Source organism: Falco naumanni, chromosome 3 (genome assembly GCF_017639655.2).
Source record: "Falco naumanni isolate bFalNau1 chromosome 3, bFalNau1.pat, whole genome shotgun sequence".
Taxonomy (NCBI): Eukaryota; Metazoa; Chordata; class Aves; order Falconiformes; family Falconidae; genus Falco; species Falco naumanni.
Genome location: NC_054056.1, coordinates 80,333,302 through 80,350,858, shown reverse-complemented (window position 1 = coordinate 80,350,858; position 17,557 = coordinate 80,333,302). Strand labels below are relative to the sequence as shown.

General features: G+C 40.6%; 1 protein-coding gene across 1 annotated transcript; it reads left to right on the top strand.

Annotated features, from left to right (window-relative positions):
• Positions 1-544: 544 nt before the first annotated feature.
• Positions 545-17,064, top strand: TRAM1 (translocation associated membrane protein 1). Its single transcript, XM_040585831.1, has 11 exons — positions 545-820; positions 3,665-3,728; positions 4,301-4,422; positions 4,614-4,730; positions 5,646-5,704; positions 6,107-6,191; positions 9,724-9,794; positions 9,903-10,007; positions 10,628-10,771; positions 11,774-11,934; positions 15,196-17,064. The coding sequence occupies exons 1-11, from the start codon at positions 698-700 to the stop codon at positions 15,267-15,269; spliced, it is 1,125 nt and encodes a 374-aa protein (XP_040441765.1). The 5' UTR covers positions 545-697; the 3' UTR covers positions 15,270-17,064.
• The last annotated feature ends 493 nt before the right edge of the window (positions 17,065-17,557 follow it).

Genomic DNA, 17,557 nt, shown 5'->3' with positions numbered 1-17,557 from the left:
TACTCCCGGCCGTTGCCGGCACGGTGGCGGCTGCGCCTCAGCCTTGGCCCTCAGGCACCCGGCGAGCGCGGCCGCGCTGCGCCCTCCGGCCTCCAGGCCAGCAGCAGGTAGCCAGAGCCCCAGGGGGAGGCAGGTGAACCTGGCTGCGGGGGGGAGCGCATGCAGCCCGCTCCGGCAGGGCGCGTCCCGGGCAGGGCGCGGGCCCCGCTTGCGCCGAAACGCGCGGCCTCCTTCGCTACCCCGGCGGGACGCGCCGCCATTTTCTGCCGCCGCTGCCCGGGTGGGAGAGGGAAGCTGAGCGGGCGCCTGAGCCACGCTCCGGGCTACCTCCGGCACCGGGCGCGCAGCACCGCCCCCCGGCCGGGCTCGGCTCGGCCCCGCTGACGGGCCGCGGCCCGCACCGCCCCCCGGGGCGGCCTCCGGGGGCGGGGAGGCGCCGGGCGCGCCGCCGTTGGTGGGTTTGAACTGCCGGGCGCTGCCCCGCGCCGCCCCGGGGCCGGTGCCGGTTGAGGCCCCGCCGGCCGGCAGGGGCGCTGCTGGCGGCGGCGGGGCGGGGTGAGGCCGAGCGAAGCGAAGCGGCGGCTGCCATTCCTCGGCTGCGCGGCCGCCCCCGCCCCCTCCGCCTCTTCCTGGCCGCGGCGAGAGGAGCTGTGCTGGCAGCGGGGAGGCGGCGGCGGCGCCCAGCTCCCGGCCCGCCATGGCGATCCGCAAGAAGAGCAACAAGAACCCGCCGGTGCTGAGCCACGAGTTCGTCGTGCAGAACCATGCGGACATCGTGTCCTGCATGGCCATGATCTTCCTGCTGGGGCTTATGTTCGAGGTGAGGCGGCGCCAGCGCTCTCGCCCCGGGGGCTTCGTTCCGCGTCTCCCCCGCCGTCGCCGGGGGCTGTCGGTGCTGGGCGGGGAGGGCGCGTGGGTCCCGATGCGCCGCGGGAGGCTGGGCGGGTGGGCGGCGGCGGGTCGCCGCGGCTGCCCCGGGGCCAGCGTGGGTCCCTCCCGGCGCACCTGCCCGCCGGCCCACGCCCTCCGCGGGCCGCACGGCCCCCGGCCCCCGCCGACCCCGCGCACGGCCGCAGGAGCCAACGCGAGCGGCTTCCCCGCGGCTCAGCCTCGCCCGGCCGGGCCCGGCCCCTCGGAGCCCGGCCTGTTCCCCGCGCCGGCCCGGCGAGGCGCAGCCCGCTGGCAGCCGGTGCCGCACGGCTGCCGTCCGCGCTCGCCGCCCGCGAAGGGAGGCCGTGCCCGCGGCACCCCCCGGCAGCCGAGGGGACGGGGAGCGGGGCGGCGCGCTTCCTCCGGCGGCGGCGGGCGGTTCCTGCTGGCGGCCGGGTTACGTGGCAGTCGGAGCGCGGCGGCCGGGGGAGGAGTGTGCGGCCGCGCTGGCGCCGCGGGGGGGCGAGGCCCAGCTGCGGCGGGCGATCCCCGCTCTTTGTGTGCGCGGCCCGGCCGGGCCCGCCGGCACTACGGCTCCCGTCGGCCCGCGCGGCGGGGGCGGGCAGCGGGCGGTGCGTGCGCGCACGGCCGCCGCTCGGGGCTGCAAGTGTGTGCGGGGCCGGTCCCCGTGTCCCGGCTGGCACCCAAACTGCCCCCCCTGCCCGGCCGGGGATGGGGCCGGCTGCGGCCGGGTTTGACGGCACCGAAGGGAGCTCCGGCCCCGCTTGCTGGGGCGCGCCGGCAGGCCGGGCCCTCGCCCTGGGCCCGCGTTGGGTGCCGGGGATCTAACACGGGCCATTTGGGGCTCTTCTCGGCTGCCTTCCGAGGGAACTGAAAAGACAACTTACCTGTGTGACTGTGACTTCCAAAATGCTCTCAGTGGTGTCCGGTCAAAGCAAGACGCTTCCGTTTTTGTTGGCTAAATGTTCCAGACTTTTTTAGTATTTTAGCCATTTGTTTAGAGTTGAAGGCCTTTCTATTAAATGGATGGCTTTCAGAACGATTTTGTCCAGCTGTTGATACTGCTCAGCGCTGGAGGCAGTGGAGTTAAGAAAAAAAAAGATGTATATGGAAAGCAGAAACAGGGCAGACCCAGGAAACCATTATGTTTGGGTTTACTATCAAAAACTACAGAGACAGGCCATATATGGTGGTTTTCTGGGGATTGAATTTAAAGAGATGGACTTAAACCATTACCTTCAATGTCTACATCTGGCTTACTGTATTTACAGTATTACTGGTAGGGTTGGAAGTTTTAGGAGGACTGGATGTGCTGAAGTCTTTTGTTTCCATTTTTTTTAATCCAGGGTGTTTTCTGTCCCAGCATGGAGGGACCATATGCCTTTGTCAGTACAGATGTGGCATGGCCGAGAAGATTGTTGCAGTTTGTTACATGCTTTGGTATAGGGTCTTGGTGTGGTTTGTGTTGGTATGGTAAGGTGTTTATACTGCCTGACTTGTGAAACTGAATTAGGACTGAGTAGCTGACAGAGCCTTCAAAGGGCAATTCAGAACTGACTAACCTTTTGAATTGACCCCTGAAGGCTCCCTGATGAATAGGGAGCCCTAGGCAACTTCACTAATTCAGGCAAAACTAGTTGGATTCCCTGAAGTCACATGAAGTGAACAGTCCACTGTGTATTCAGGGATTCCTGGAAAATCTAGAGTTTGTTTACAAAGTATTAGCTATAAAAACAAATAAACCTTATTTCTTGTGAATGGTAATAAATGCTGGTAGTAACCTAATTGTTATCTTCAGATACTCAAAGTATCTTTCCAAGACTGCGGGTTTTTTTGGTTTTGTTGGTCCTGTAGATGCAACAAGGTTGCTAGGGTTTTTATAGCAATGAGAAACGATTAGACTGTAAATATTGTAAAGCATGGTTATTTTTCCTTGTCTGTTAAGACATATTGATTAATGTTGGGATTCAACAAAGGTGTTAAAGATTAATCTATGTTTATTGATAGATAAGAACTTGTACTCCTGCTCATTTATTGGGGTTTTTATAGTATCACCACCACCCCAAAAAAAAGCCTTTAAAACAAACTTACACACACATGCACAGATCCCGTTTATTCTTGCTTCTTTTTCTTACTGTCCATCTTAATGGGGTAATACCACTACTGCTAGATTTCATTTCTTTTGTTTTACACTTCTTGCCACAGGATCCCCAGGGGCAAACAAATGCCAGTTGCATTGAGCTGGTATGCTGCTGGCCTGAAATGGTTCTTCGTTCTCCATGCCTTTTCTCCTTTCCTGTCCCTGTTTTCAAAATCACCCAGAGATTTATGAACATGATACTGACCTTCACATTTTGTCAAGTTAAACAATAGTTTTAAATTTAAGTTTATCATCGGCCATTGCTGCGTGCATTATGGTCTAGGAATTATACAATATTGTACATTCTGTTAATGTATTAGTACAGTATGGACTGGGGAAAAATATTGCAGCATGTGGTTTTGTTTTAATTTAGAAAAGACTATTTGTAAGTGGCATTTTTGAGGAGCATTTCATTCAGAAGATTAGGTATTCTGTAAACAAACCAATACACATCACACAATGTGTTCTGCCTTTGGAAAGTGAGGTGAAGTAGTGTGATAATGCGAGTTGATCAGTTTTATGGGAGGGGTCAAATGTGCTTGGGAAACGTGCTGGAAGTATGGGCAAATGTTTTCAGTTTAATATAGTTTATTTCCGTGAGAATTTATAGCACTTTCATTTTTTCTCTTTCAGATTACAGCAAAAGCAGCTGTCATTTTTGTTACACTTCAGTATAATGTTACCATTCCTGCCACAGGTATGTATCTTGCAGGAGGTTAGTTAGGAGACAGTGTATTCAGACATTAGTGTGTAGTACTTTGTAGACTGAGAGTAAGTGAATTTGTCAATTTGAATAGCTCTGCAGCAATTTTCAAGAACTTTGCTTTATTTTTAGTAAAACTCCATTTTAATTAATTAGGTTAGGAACGATATTTCTATTCTACTGGATTCATCATCAGGGCTAAACTACCATCTGACTGGTAGATAAGTCCACGTTAATTCTTACTCTGGTTTTGCAAGTGACAACCTTTACTAGTCAAAGTGGGATGACAGTTTAGCATAATTTTATTGTCCCCTTTCAATGCATTTGGAGAAGTGCACTTACGTTTTCATTTTTATAGTACATCTTTCCAGAATCACATTTAGTTTGTGATGTGATAGAGATAACTGTAAACAATTCAGTGACCTAGCTCATGATGGCAGATTAATTTGACTTCTCTTTGTCTAGCTGACTACAAACTACTTCCATCTGAAAGGTTGCACTTTGAGAAACAAACTTACGTAGCCATTAAACTATATTGGTGCTTAACAGTTTATTCTGTTTTTTAGAAGAACAATCTGCAGAAACGATCTCTCTCTATCACTATGGCATCAAAGACTTGGCTACAATTTTCTTCTACATGCTTGTAGCAATAATCATACATGCTATAATTCAGGAGTACGTACTGGATGTAAGTACAAGATATTAATTCCTTTCATCAAAATAATTGTCAGATTTTAATTAGAGTAACTTAAAAGTAAACTTTTGCATTAAAGCTTTGAATTGTTAAAACATACGTTGAAACCTTTAGATGTTCTAATGCAGTTAACAGGTAAATGTTAAGTACTACAGCATCTAAATAACAATGGACTTTCGTTTCAGAAAATAAACAGGAAAATGCACTTTTCAAAAACAAAGCATAGCAAGTTCAATGAGTCTGGGCAGCTTAGTGCATTCTACCTTTTCTCCTGTGTTTGGGGAACAAGTATTCTTGTCTCTGTAAGTATGCTTCTCTTCTGTTTGTATTATGAAATTTCAAAAACTTCACTTAGAATGATGATAACTAAGTTTTCAGCTTATTTTTCTGGTTTTAGCTGTTTTTTAAAGTGGGGACAAGGTTAGGGATTCTTTGTAGGTTGTAGTCGTAACTGAGTATAAAGTCCGATAGTGTTACTGTTGGTCAGTTGATTTACTGACAACTGAATAAGGTAAAACTTCTGTTATGGTACTGCATTCTCTGTAGTTTTTCTGTGTTGGCTTATTAACATAAACTATATATTAAAAAAATACACAGCATTTTGGCAGCCTAGGGAGTAGGTGTCTGGGCAGATTGCCATAGGTTCAGACAACTGTGTGCTTTCAGGTGACATGCTCTTTGCTAGTGGCTGTACGTATATGAGCTTAGTTTCAAAAAAAGGGGAAGTGTAGGGGTTTTGTTTGGGTTTTTTTTCCTTAACATAATGACTCCTGAAAAAATTTCCTTCTCTTAGTTAAGCTCAAAGCTTGTCAGCAGTTTGCAAGGAAAGACTTAGGGCTGTAGTGATACTGAAATAATCTGCATCTCATAAGGGCACTCTTAATTTTGAGTGAATGCTTGATTTGTTTGGTTGCTTTTGATTTTTCTAAGGCAATACAGCTGTCTTTTGGTTTTGGGGTTTGGCTTTTGGTTTTTGTTTTGAAGTTGGGTGGGGGAGTGCTTTTTGTTGGTTTGGGGTTTGATTTTTTTTTTGTAAAAGGAAATACATTGATCTGCAGCTTTTACTTGTGTGTGTAGATGTGTTGCATGTTTGTATCTACACATATGTATATACATAAATACATACACATATGTATGATCGTTCATTATTTATGCCGAGGAAGCATCATCTTTGAGGCTTTATTTTTTTTTTGTTTGTGGTTTGTTTGTTTTTTTAGGAGAACTATATATCAGACCCAACCTCTCTGTGGAGGGACTATCCGCACACTCTGATTCCGTAAGGCCTCTTCCTTAGAGGATTGCTGGGGAAAGGAGGGAGTGTTTTAAACTTACCATGTGTCACGTACAATCTGTGTAGAATAAGTAGCCTGTTAAACTGTATTGGTCACGAAAGTATTTTTGCTCATATTTATGGAGGAACTTGATTCTCTGTCAGTTTGTAGCATACAGAGTTCTCTTTTTGTAGGGTATTATAATAAGAATCAAGTTTTTGCAAGCTTTATTTATCTTACTGATTTTGATTTCTTTAAAAATCTTACTTTTGAGTTGGCTGGCAGGAAGGATCTGTATTTTTCTTTCTTTAGAGACAGTGATTAAATGTGTTCACTGGAAAGCTTCTGACATGTTTTAAGTTCATTAATAAAAAGTAATACTCTTCAATTCTTGCTGTATTGTACAGGTTTCAAATGAAGTTTTTCTACATCTTACAGTTGGCATACTGGTTTCATGCTTTTCCAGAATTGTACTTCCAGAAAACTAAAAAAGTAAGTTTGAAATGTAAATCGAAAGAACTCCAAAGCAAGCAACTCAAACAGTGAAACAGTGAATTTATTTTGGACTTCAAGTAATGTGTTACCCTAGATTTCTCATCCTGTTCTTATTTGTTACCCACTTTTCCTGATGGAATTTTGGGTGCTCAAATGTCCATGTGAGAAGGTAGATGTTTTTTTCTTTTCAGTTAAATCCTGTATTTCTAATAGCAGTAAAATTGCTATGTATCCGCTGTGTAAATAAAAATTACTGGTGTTTCTCATCTGCTGAAAGAATTTTCCCTTGAGCAAATGAATGTGAGGTTTTCTTTTCAGAGTGTTATTTTTGTTTCTTGTAGTTAGTAGTCAGGATAGTCTCATTGAGATCACAATTGCTTCATGAATCATGATACAGGTGTAGAATATAAGCATGAATTACAAATAATTTCGTAAACCTAAGGAATATCAAACTCTGGGATTTTAAGTACCACTGTCCTCAGCAGATATTCTTGTTGGTTGTGTAGTAAGATGTTTTTCAATGCTCAGTTTTTAACAGCATCTTTTTCCCCCATGGGTTTTCTCTTGGGGTTCTCAAAACACCAAATTTACCGTAGACATTTTGTAGCACACTTTCTGCCTTCCTGCACTGATTTAAGTAGTCTCTTTACATGTTTTTGCTTGGACTCATTTTGCATATGCAGTTGCTTTTTTAAACTTGTCTGTTTTAAACTCTTCAATGTGGCTTCACCAGTGAAGTGACTGCATCGGTGGATGAGGGAAGAGCTGAATTTCTGCTAAGGCTTTTTGATATGGTCCACCACAGCTTTCTTGCCTCTAAACAGGAAAGAGATGGATTTGATGGATAAGGAACTGGCTGGATCACTGCTTTGAAAGAGTTAGTCAGTGGTGCAGCATCCCAAGTGAAAACCAGTAACGAGTGGTGTTCTTTGAGGGTCTGTACTGGGACCAATGCTATTTAATATCTTCATCAATGACGTAGTGGGATTGAGTGCACCCTCAGCAAGTTTGCAGATGACACCAAGCTGAGTGATGCAGTTGATTTGCTTGAGGAAAGGGATGTGATCCAGAGGGATCTTGACAGGCTTGAAGCTTGGGTTCATGTGAACCTCATGAAGTTCTGCAAGGCCACGTGCAAGGTCCTGCACCTGGGTCATGAGAATCCCCAACATCAGTACAGGCTGGGGATTGAAGGGATTGAGTGCAGCCCTGCAGAGGAGGACTTGAGGATTACTGGGAGATGCAAAATTGGGCATGAGCCAGCAGTGTGCACTCGCAGCCCAGAAAACCAGTTGTATCCTGGGCTGGATAAAAAGAAACATGGCCAGCAGGCTGAAGGAGGTGATTCTGCCCCTCTACTCCACGCTGGTGAGATCCCACCTGGAGTACTGTGTCCAGCCCTGCGGTTGCCAGCGCAAGAAAGACATGGATCTGTTTGAGTGGGTCCAGAGGAGAGCCAAAAAAATGATCAGAGGGCTGGAAAGGCTGAAAGAGTTGGGGTTGTTCAGCCTAAAGAAGAGAAGGCTCTGGGGACACCTTCCTGTGGCCTCTCAATATCTGAAGACAGCATATAAGAAAGATGGAGAAAGACTTTTTATCAGGGCCTGTAGCGTCAGGACAAGGGGCAATGATTTTAATCTGAAAGAGGGTGGATTTGGATTAGATGGGAAGAAATTATTTGTGATGAGGGTGGTGAGACACTGGAACAGGTTGCCCAGAGAGGCTGTGGATGCCCCATCCCTGGAGGTGTTCAAGGCCAGGCTGGATGGGGCTTTGAGCAACCTGGTCTGGTGGAAGGTGTCCCTGCCCATGGCAGGGGGTTGGAACTAGATGATCTTTAAGGTCCCTTCCAACCCAAACTATTCTGTGACAGTTGTTGCTCTGTGACTAGACTCTGTCTCCGCTGCCAGAGTTCGGCTGTGTTCAAGAAAATGGAACATAAATGCTATGTAACCATAGGTCTTTGTTCCCTATGTCCTGGGAGAGGCTTGGGAAAATAGTAATGAGATGCTTTGTTTTCATGCTGACGAGATGCAGTATAAACTAATGTTTTGCAGCTGATGTTCCCATGTTGTGCTAGTGATATCTCTTGAATTTGACTTAATATCTAAGTGTAGATGTTTTTTAGCATAACTTCTAGAAAGCTGTTGGAAGTGGCAGAAGTGCTGTGTATTGAAATGGTAGTGTTTTACTGAGTCACTGCTTGGAATTTTGGCCTCTGACATTTGAACTAAGAATGATAGTTCATTTCATTTAGCAAGTTCAGCCTCTGCCATCTTGGCTTCTCTTGAAGGAACTGGCTTCTTTTACTCAGGTCTAGTTGTCTGTACTGCTGACATAGACAAGAAAAGTTCTTAACTCGCCTATCTGTGTAGTAGTTGTATGCCTCCACCTGCGTTATTCCAGTAGGCCTGCAGTCTCTGACAGTTTGTCTAAGTAGGCAGCACGGGCTGTTTAAATGCTACCTCAGGTCTGAAGATGAAGTCCAAAAGGCTCATCCTGGTTGTACTTGAAGAAACTGAACGTTTGTACTGACTATTCTCTAATTTGTCAGAACTAATTTTTTGTTTTCTTACTGATCATTTAGAGTACATCCTTCTCTCTGTTTTCTTGCTTTGTGTATGTGTGTGGTATTTGCTGTTGTCACAGGTGTTTGATTTCATGCTTTTGATGGCATTGAGATGGAGTATTGCATAGATCTTACAAGATTAAATTTTTAGGCCTTTTTTTTTTTAATTACATTTATACAAGGTAAAGCTGAAGCCCTTTGCTTGAACTTTAGGGAGCCTTTCCAAAAAGTAGTAGTTTCTTAAGCACAACTGAATGTACTCTGCATACCACTTCAATACATATTTTTATTGTGATCTAGCATACTTTAGTGATTCTTCTGTTCACAGCTGGCACCTTCTGCTTTCAATGTGCTGTCTATACTTGCATTTATGTCTTTTCATCTTTATAGTTTCATCTCTATGGAATGTTCAATTTAACTTGAAATGTGACCATGTGGCTTAGCATGACCGGTTAACAGCGTTATTCTCTGTATTTGCCCGCAATAGTGCCAGAATCTTGGATGATCTTGAATTTTTAAAATAGATGTCAACACTTGGAAACCTTTTCATTTTGGTTCATAGACGGCTATTTTATTTCTGCAGCAATGTGACAGAATCTGATGGGCAAGCAGACATGTGGAACTGTAGGAAGTTATCTGATGATACATAGCAAATAAATATTGTAATAGCTAGTACAAAATCACGGTAGTCATATCAAATAAAAATGGGCCCTTTTTAAAAAGCATCTTTTTGATGTTTTCATTTTCTCACAAGAGCATATGTGTAAGATACTGGATATTATTGGTAAGTGAGCAATAAGTTATGTCTGGAATTAGATGATTTAGAGTAATTCAGTGCCAGAAGGTAGCTGATAAACCAAGAATATCCAAGACTAGAGAACAGTTTGTAATAATATGTAACATCGTACAATAATGTATAACATTGTGTATAACACATAACTAGTTTTTTCTTCTTAATAGGAAGATATCTTTCGCCAGATTGTTTACATTGGACTTTATCTCTTTCATATTGCTGGAGCCTATCTCCTGAAGTAAGTCAGTTGTAAACTTTTGCTGACTTCAGAGAATTCTGAATTCCAAATTCTCTGTCTTAAACATCTGACAAAATGTCTGAATGTTTGTTTTATTTGTTTTGATAGTCTGACCCACCTTGGACTTGTTCTTCTTGTATTGCATTATTTCGTTGAATTTCTTTTCCACATATCTCGTCTTTTCTACTTCAGTGATGAAAAATACCAGAAAGGGTAAGTAGTCTTTGTCTTTTAAATTCATGTAATTTTTGTCTCAAAGACTTGTGTATTTAACTAACCAGAAACCAAAATTACAAGGAATTTTGAAAACAAAAATTACAAGAAATAAACAGTGTTTCCTTAGAGGCCACAGTTCTCCATAGTATTTTTAATATTTATATCTCATAACTTTTTTTTTTTTTACCTTATTTGCCTATTTAAGTAGTGGTATAAAATGAAGTAAAATCATACACTATGTACTAATGTTTACAAAAATAAAAAGGCTTGTAGAGAAAGCAACAGCATAGGTTGCTAATATAACCAGTTCTATAGGAATTAATATGCTTATGCTCTAATATAATAGAAAGCACTTTCCATTGAGTTGAAATTAGTTTTCAGAACATACTTTTGGTTTGTTAAAAAAAAAAAAAAAAAAAAAAGACTGTAATGCAGGGCCTTTTTGCTTCTTGTCTTCTGTGAGTGCTAAAAATACAAGACTAGTTTAGGATAGGTGAAAATAATGAATTTAGGTAAGTTCTTAAATTTCAAGTGAATTCACATGGTGAAGAGTAAACATTGGCATTGTTAGTACTCGGGTTGTGTTGATTTAGTGTTTTTGGTGTTTTTCTTTGTAGGTTTTCACTGTGGGCAGTTCTTTTTGTTTTGGGAAGGCTTCTCACCTTGATTCTCTCAGTCCTCACTTTTGGCTTTGGACTGGCAAGAGCAGAAGATCAGCAGCTGAATTTCAGTACCGGAAACTTTAATATCCTGGCTGTTAGGTATAGTAAGCTTGAAAGAGTTCTTGACTATGAGCTGTAAACCTGTGTTAAATACACAATATAAATAGTATATATTAATGCTAATAGTTCTGAATGGTTAGATGTTTTCATGCAACTGATGGGATCAATAGGAATAGCTTATGTAACAGACTTGTAAGGCATGGTGAAATTAATTGAAGAATTTACAGTTTACAGCTGAAAAATCTAACTGGTTACTCTGATACTTTCTTTTGTCAGGAAAAACAGGATTAAAAGGAATATCCAATTGCAGAGATTACTTTCAAATGTTTTAGAGCTAGTTAATTGAATTCTAAATATAATTGCTCTGAGTTTATCTATAGAGATCAAGGCATTATGCCCAGAGCATCTTTGGTCCTGGTTGAAGATTCCTACCTCTTTCTCTGCCTTCATTACAGTTCATATTTTTGCTATGTGATGCAGAATGTTCAGCCAACCACCTGGACTTTTTATTAATTAAATCCAGGAAAGGAAGTTATTAAAACATTGACAATGTCAGCATTGCCCTGCAGAATTGATACTTGGAACTGCAAGACTCTCTTAAACCATTTTCAGTTCTTACTACCTGGTACCTGGAGAGTATACTGAGAAAGGAGAAAGCAGGAAAGAAATCTAGTACTTCCCAGTTTTGATGGAGGGTCAAAGACCTCACTCTTACTGTACATGTAGTTTTGTTAAGCTGTGCTAGGCCCAGTCACCCTATGTGAGCTAACTCTTGCATGGCTTAGAAATGGATATTGCGTGGGGGTGAGGGAGTCAAAAAAAACCAACCAAACAAACAAAAAACCCAAGCCAAAACAGCCCAAAGAAAACAACTTCTACAAATCCATGTTATTTAGAAGGAGTCACTATGTGTTCAAAGAATCTTGAGTACAAAGGCAGTCTGACATAGAACAAAAATGATCTGAGGTGATGTTCTACTTCCCTTTTCTATTTACATGAGATTAATTTACTGATAAACCTGTACTTGTGTTTTGTTTCTAGAATCAGTGTGCTGGCCTCTATTTGCATGACTCAAGCATTTATGATGTGGAAGTTCATTAATTTCCAGCTTCGGAGATGGAGAGAGCATTCTTCTTCTCAGCCTCAGTCAGTGAAAAAGAAATCCGTAACAGCTAAAGGAAAGACCTCCAGAAAAGAAAGAGGTTTGTGTTTTCAGTTTTTCTGTTGCCTTGACTTCTCAAAAAGCATTTTAGGTAATAAAGAGCCTTGTTTCTTTAGCATTATGTTTTAAAAAAAAATGTTTAACTTACAAGTGAGATGACTCAGTTACAGAAACATGTGGTTGATGAGGGGGGTTAATTAGACAAAAAATCAACGATGTATTGAGTTTTCTCTTCTAATTGAATGGAGGAAGGTGTTACCATTGCTTTAGCTAATGCAACGTAAGACTGTTATTATGTCTGATTTTATTACTTGAGCAAAATGTGTCATGCTTGTGTTTTGTTCCCTTATAAAAAGGAAACACACATTTTTAGATCTGTTCACATAATCAATTACTAGTAAATTTTTCTTGCAATTAATTTCAAGCTTGTTTTTCATGGCCACTAAATTCTGATGTTTTAAGGCAAGGAGGTGCTTTTTCCGTCCAGTAAATAGGCTTATATTGGACTGTTCTTTTCTAAAAATGGGATTTTTATACTACGTTTAACGGGGAGGTAATAACTACTTGCTACTCTAAACCTCTGTAGAAGCATTTGGAAATGAACTGATGACTCCAAGTTTGACTTCTTGATTGTCACATTCTTGTTATGGAAAGGGTATGAAAGAGAACTGAATGCTTTTTCCTACAAGGAAACTTACATGCTCCATTAAAAAAAAACAACCACACTTCAGTATTTCTGTTTGGTACCACAATTAAACTTCTGTGTATTTAATTGCTATCTTGGATAACTTCTGCACTTTTTTGAAACTGCTGAAATAATTTCAAAAGCTTAGTTCAATGTGATCCCTTGCTACCAAGCATGTATTGCCACCAATCTGTTTCACTTTTTTATATACTGAATATAATGTGTGTGAAGACCATTTGCACTGAGAACTGAGATTTATGGTCAGAGATCAGTTCAGTGATTTTTTTTTTTTTCCTTCCACCAAATTTCTTTTTTATTAAAATCACATGCTTTAGACTATTCCTGTAGTGTTTTTGATCATCTTTAATTATCACAGCTTGGCTTTTGTCTGGTGTTAGGGTGTTTTGTTTTCGTCAGAAAATGCACTTGGACTCTTCTAATTGAGTGAAGGTAGTTTCCCATGTAGATATACTACTGAATCAGAGCTTCATGTTCGTTGCGTCTTACTGTGGTTTTTGTGGAATTAAAGTCTTCTGTGACAAATATTTTTAAAACATAAGTGGTATTTTAATCAGTGAGTCAAAAGTGTAGTAGCTTTTTAATATCTGTTAAACTATGTCATTCATGTAATTTGGTGAACTTGCTGGTTTTCACCCAACTTCAGTGGAGACCTGCAAGTGGTAAATGAATAGTGAAACACTCAGTTCATTGAATTGTGGTTTAATTCGCAAAATAACTGAGCTATATAAGTCTTAAAGACTGGAGAATTTTACAGCTGATTTTAAATGGAAAAAAAAGAACTTTTAAATCTGAAAGGTTAGTATTTCAAATTCTTCTGTTTTGAAAGTTCCTGTGATGATGTCTGTTCGGAGCACTTGCACAGGATGCAGCAAGACAATGTTTTTGAAAGAGTTATATATGCAATTAAACTGTTTTAAACAGTCGTTTTTTTGTTGGTGGTTTTTTGTTTTTTGTTTTGGTTTTTTTTTGTATGGTTGGATGGATTTTTGGGAGCCAGGGCACAATAAAACATGTTACTTTTAGACTGTGCCAAAAGCAAGAAATGACAGTAGAAAAATCGTACTGGTGAGATGTAGGTGTGGCACCCAGGCACATGCTGAGTCTTGTTTTACTTTCACTTGTTTTGACTTAACTTTATTTCATTTATTCAATTACTCATAGAATAAATTTTATTTTAGTTAGCTGGCGTTGGTCTAGCTCATTGTTTGTAAGCTGCTTGATTTAAGCATAACACAATATATATATGTATATGTTTTTGGATAAAAGTATCCAAAGACCACCTTATGTGGGTTTAAAATGGTGGTGTCATTTACCACCAGATATGTTGGATAGACTTTGACTAATGTGACTAATGTGACTATGTGACTAATTGGGCCTGTGTCTGGTCTCCTTCTCATGTATGTTTCTGATTTTGTTATTGGTTTTGCTTGTTTGCATAAATGGGAGCATATGAGAGAGGGACATCAGCAGCTGTTCTTGTAGATTGGCCACATGGGTGATCTGCAACACATCTGCATATGGAAAACATTCTTTTAACCAGTTACTTGTACAAAAAAAAACTAGCAACAGTTGCTTGAAGTCAGAATGATACTGTAAGTTGGAGCAGAGGTGTTAAGCAGCAAGCATTACAGCTGGCTATGCACTCTGCTCTTCAGATCTGTTTTACAAATATAGTTACTGTCAGGCAACACCTCTGCTTCCTTGGGTTGTGGTGACACTGAATAAAGGGGATACTTTTAATTCACAATGGTACCGTGTTGCTTCATTTTGCTGTAAGTTGTGTTTATTATAAATCTACAGATTGTGGGTTACTGTTCTGGGGCAAATGTTTGCCATCAGATTGTTACTATGGTGCTTGAACAAATTAAAATTCTTGAGACCTTTAAGTTCCAGAAGTGGGATAGAAGTAGAGAGTTGAAGCTGTTAGCATGTTCTTGCTTGTTTTTATTCTTAGGTAGGTGCCTGGTCTTGTGCCTGAACTCTTTCCGTGTACTCTTGTACTCATCTCAAATCTAACTAGTGTTTTACTTCTGTCCATCTTATCTATGTAAATATCTTCATCAGAATGTAAGTGAATTCTATCTGCTGAAGTATATATTTAAAAAATTATGTAGGTGTATTTAAAGATTTCATATATATACGGATAGCTTGTAAAGGTAAGTGAAAGAGTGCAATTTTAGCAAGAATTAAAACATGAAATAGGTGGGATAAACAATTAAGACCTATACCAGGGAATTATGTATATGCTGTGTGTCTCCAGAATTTCACAGGACAGTCTACATACTGTGTTACTTTTTGAGAGAATATCTCCTAAAATGTTATAGCTGGTCTTGATTTTCAGTCTAGATGTACATAATGCACACATTTCAGTTTCTGACCATGTCAGGAAACAGGACTTTAGTGTAGTAAGCTTTACATTTTGCACTTCAGAAAATCTTAATTATACTGTTGCATAATGAATGATAGTGACAGGGTTTAACAAAGAAGATGCATCAGAAAAGAAGTTAAAAGTTTGTTTGTACAGGACCTACAAGAATGCGGTGAAATATAAAGCGTCTCATTGTATTTGAAAAATGTTTTCTTCTTTTTTTCTAGAAAATGGAATAAATGGAACAGTGACCTCAAATGGAGCAGACTCGCCTCGTAGCAGGAAGGATAAATCCTCGTAAAACTGGGTTTTATTAAGTTAATTGACTAATGTCCCCAAAGAATCTGCTTTTTACATGGATGGCCCTTCAGCACTAGAGATGTTACGGATTAAAGAAAATACAATTCATGTTTTTTGATTATTGCTGTTGTTTTGAGAAACTTTTTAAAAGCCATTTTGAATAAGGAAAAAGGTTTATCTGTCTTCAAATACTTGGGGGGGGGGTTACAACACTTTTTAAATAACATTGACACTTTTTTAAACATTTATTGTGATGAAATAACTTCACTTAATGAGGATCACTGTTGCAATGTATTATTTCCTTCCATTTTTTGTAATCTTGGTGATATATACTCTTCTACCAGCTACACTTTTTCCAAGTCCTTGAAGAAATATTGCAAAATTGAAGTAAAAACCTAGTATGTATTTTCAGATACTCTGGCTTTTCAGTTAATTGCCTTGGTTCAAATTTACGGTTCAAATTGGGATTCCAAGACCATGCCAATAAACCTCTCGTTGTAGTTATTAGCTACACAATGTCTGCTCTTAAGAATTGCCCCATATCATTAAAACAAAACTGAACTAATTGGAAACGTTGCAGAGTCTTATTGTTTGTTGGTTAGAAATCTCTTACAAGGAACAAAAAAACCTTTTTGAGATATAGCTTTAGCACTTGAAAACTAGGAGGGAGCGTGTATGGTCATAGAAAGAGTTGATTTGAGTAGCGCTGTTAAACTCCTGTCTGTACTTTTAAAGTGTACGTATCTTGGAGAACTAGTGTGCATTGAACTTTCTTTGAAAACTTGTCTGATTTTAGAGGGTGGGAGGTTCTTGCAATGTGTCGTTGTGTTTGTTTCAGGAGTCATTTAATGCTCTGTGAAGAGGGAATTTATTAGATAAATTGATCAAGTTATGAGAAACATTCCTTTATTCTAACTGCTTTGCTTTGTTTCACCTCTGTTAGGAAATAGTTTGATTTCTCCTATATATATTTTTATGAAAAAATATTTAAAAGCTACAACTTCTTAAAACTGACTTACTGTGCCCTTTGCTACAACTGGAGAAATCTTAATTTAAGATTTTTTCCATTATCTGTCTTTCATAATTGTATTCAATGTGAAGCTTTGTCCAGTTAATTATCCAGTTTAATAAGCAGTTAATGTTTCCTCTGTACCCTTTTGTAATGGCTGTAATTCAACCCATTTCACTTGAGGATGAGTTAGAGATTTAATTCAGTCTTAAGAAGAAGTTGCTAAATTAGTCTTTCAAGTTAACCCAAATATTGGACTGCTTATTGATTGAGAAGAGTAATTATGCGCAATCAAGCTGATAAATAAAATAGTTTTAATTAAAACCTGTTATTATAGTTGAGTTTATACCCAACAAAATAATAAATCTGCATTCTGTGTCTTCTACAGTTTGGTTGCTTACTATACAGAATAAATGTTTCTAGTACAAAATCTTCAAGACAATTAACTATCCATTCCCATTCTACAATTGTTTAGTACTATTTAGAGTTATTGCAGTATAATTTATTGTATGTTTTGGTTAATTGCAGTCACCGTTCCTGAGTACTTGTTTCACAGCTCCTGAAGTGGACTTGACAGACTTGGACTTGCATAGCTTGAGAATTCTGGGGCAGCGTGCCCTGTAATATGCCCAGTCTGCCTCAGTGGAAGTAGCTATAGCGTGTCTTGATTGTAAGCAATAAAACACAAGTGGAGAAACTGAATCTATCTCATCTGACCATAAAACTGGAAAATTGGAACTCAGAAATTTTGAGGGAATTGCATACATTAAATACTTGCTACGCAAAATCATGTTTCATGTCTGATGTTTCTAATAAGACCTTCATGGATTCTGTGTGCCTTGCTTTCAAATTGTACCTTAAGCCAAAAGGGGAAAACTTTTGAAGTTTCTAGTTGGTACTTTGACGCTAAATCAGTTTGCATGTGATATTTGGTTGTTCGGGGGCGTCAAAATTATGAAGGGTGGAGGAACAAATTAAGAGAGCTTTAAAGGTACTTCTAGAGGTCTTTAAGACTTGTTGGAGTCTGAGGGTTGTGATAGTAGTTTCCCTAAGGCAAACAGTTTCTTGTAAACCTCATTCTTCAGCATAGTAGTCTTGAAATGTGAACTTCAGGTTCACTTCCAAAAACTTCAAAAAAGTAGATTCTTGCTTGTTAAAACTGACATTGCTTTTTGTCTCCTTTAGGCCTTCTGGATGTTCTTGGCCTTTGGACTTTCAAAAAAGCACTTTTGCTTCCACAATGGCTTAATCTTTATCCTTGCCTTACAGGAATTGTTGCT

What these genes read in the sequence shown, in the direction of transcription:
- TRAM1 (XM_040585831.1), top strand. Translation starts at nt 698, where the DNA reads ATGGCGATCCGCAAGAAGAGCAACAAGAACCCGCCGGTGCTGAGCCAC. An exon ending in GAACAAGTATTCTTGTCTCT is followed by an intron (nt 4,731 to 5,645) that starts GTAAGTATGCTT and finishes TTGTTTTTTTAG; the next exon opens with GAGAACTATATATCAGACCC. An exon ending in GACCTCCAGAAAAGAAAGAG is followed by an intron (nt 11,935 to 15,195) that starts GTTTGTGTTTTC and finishes CTTTTTTTCTAG; the next exon opens with AAAATGGAATAAATGGAACA.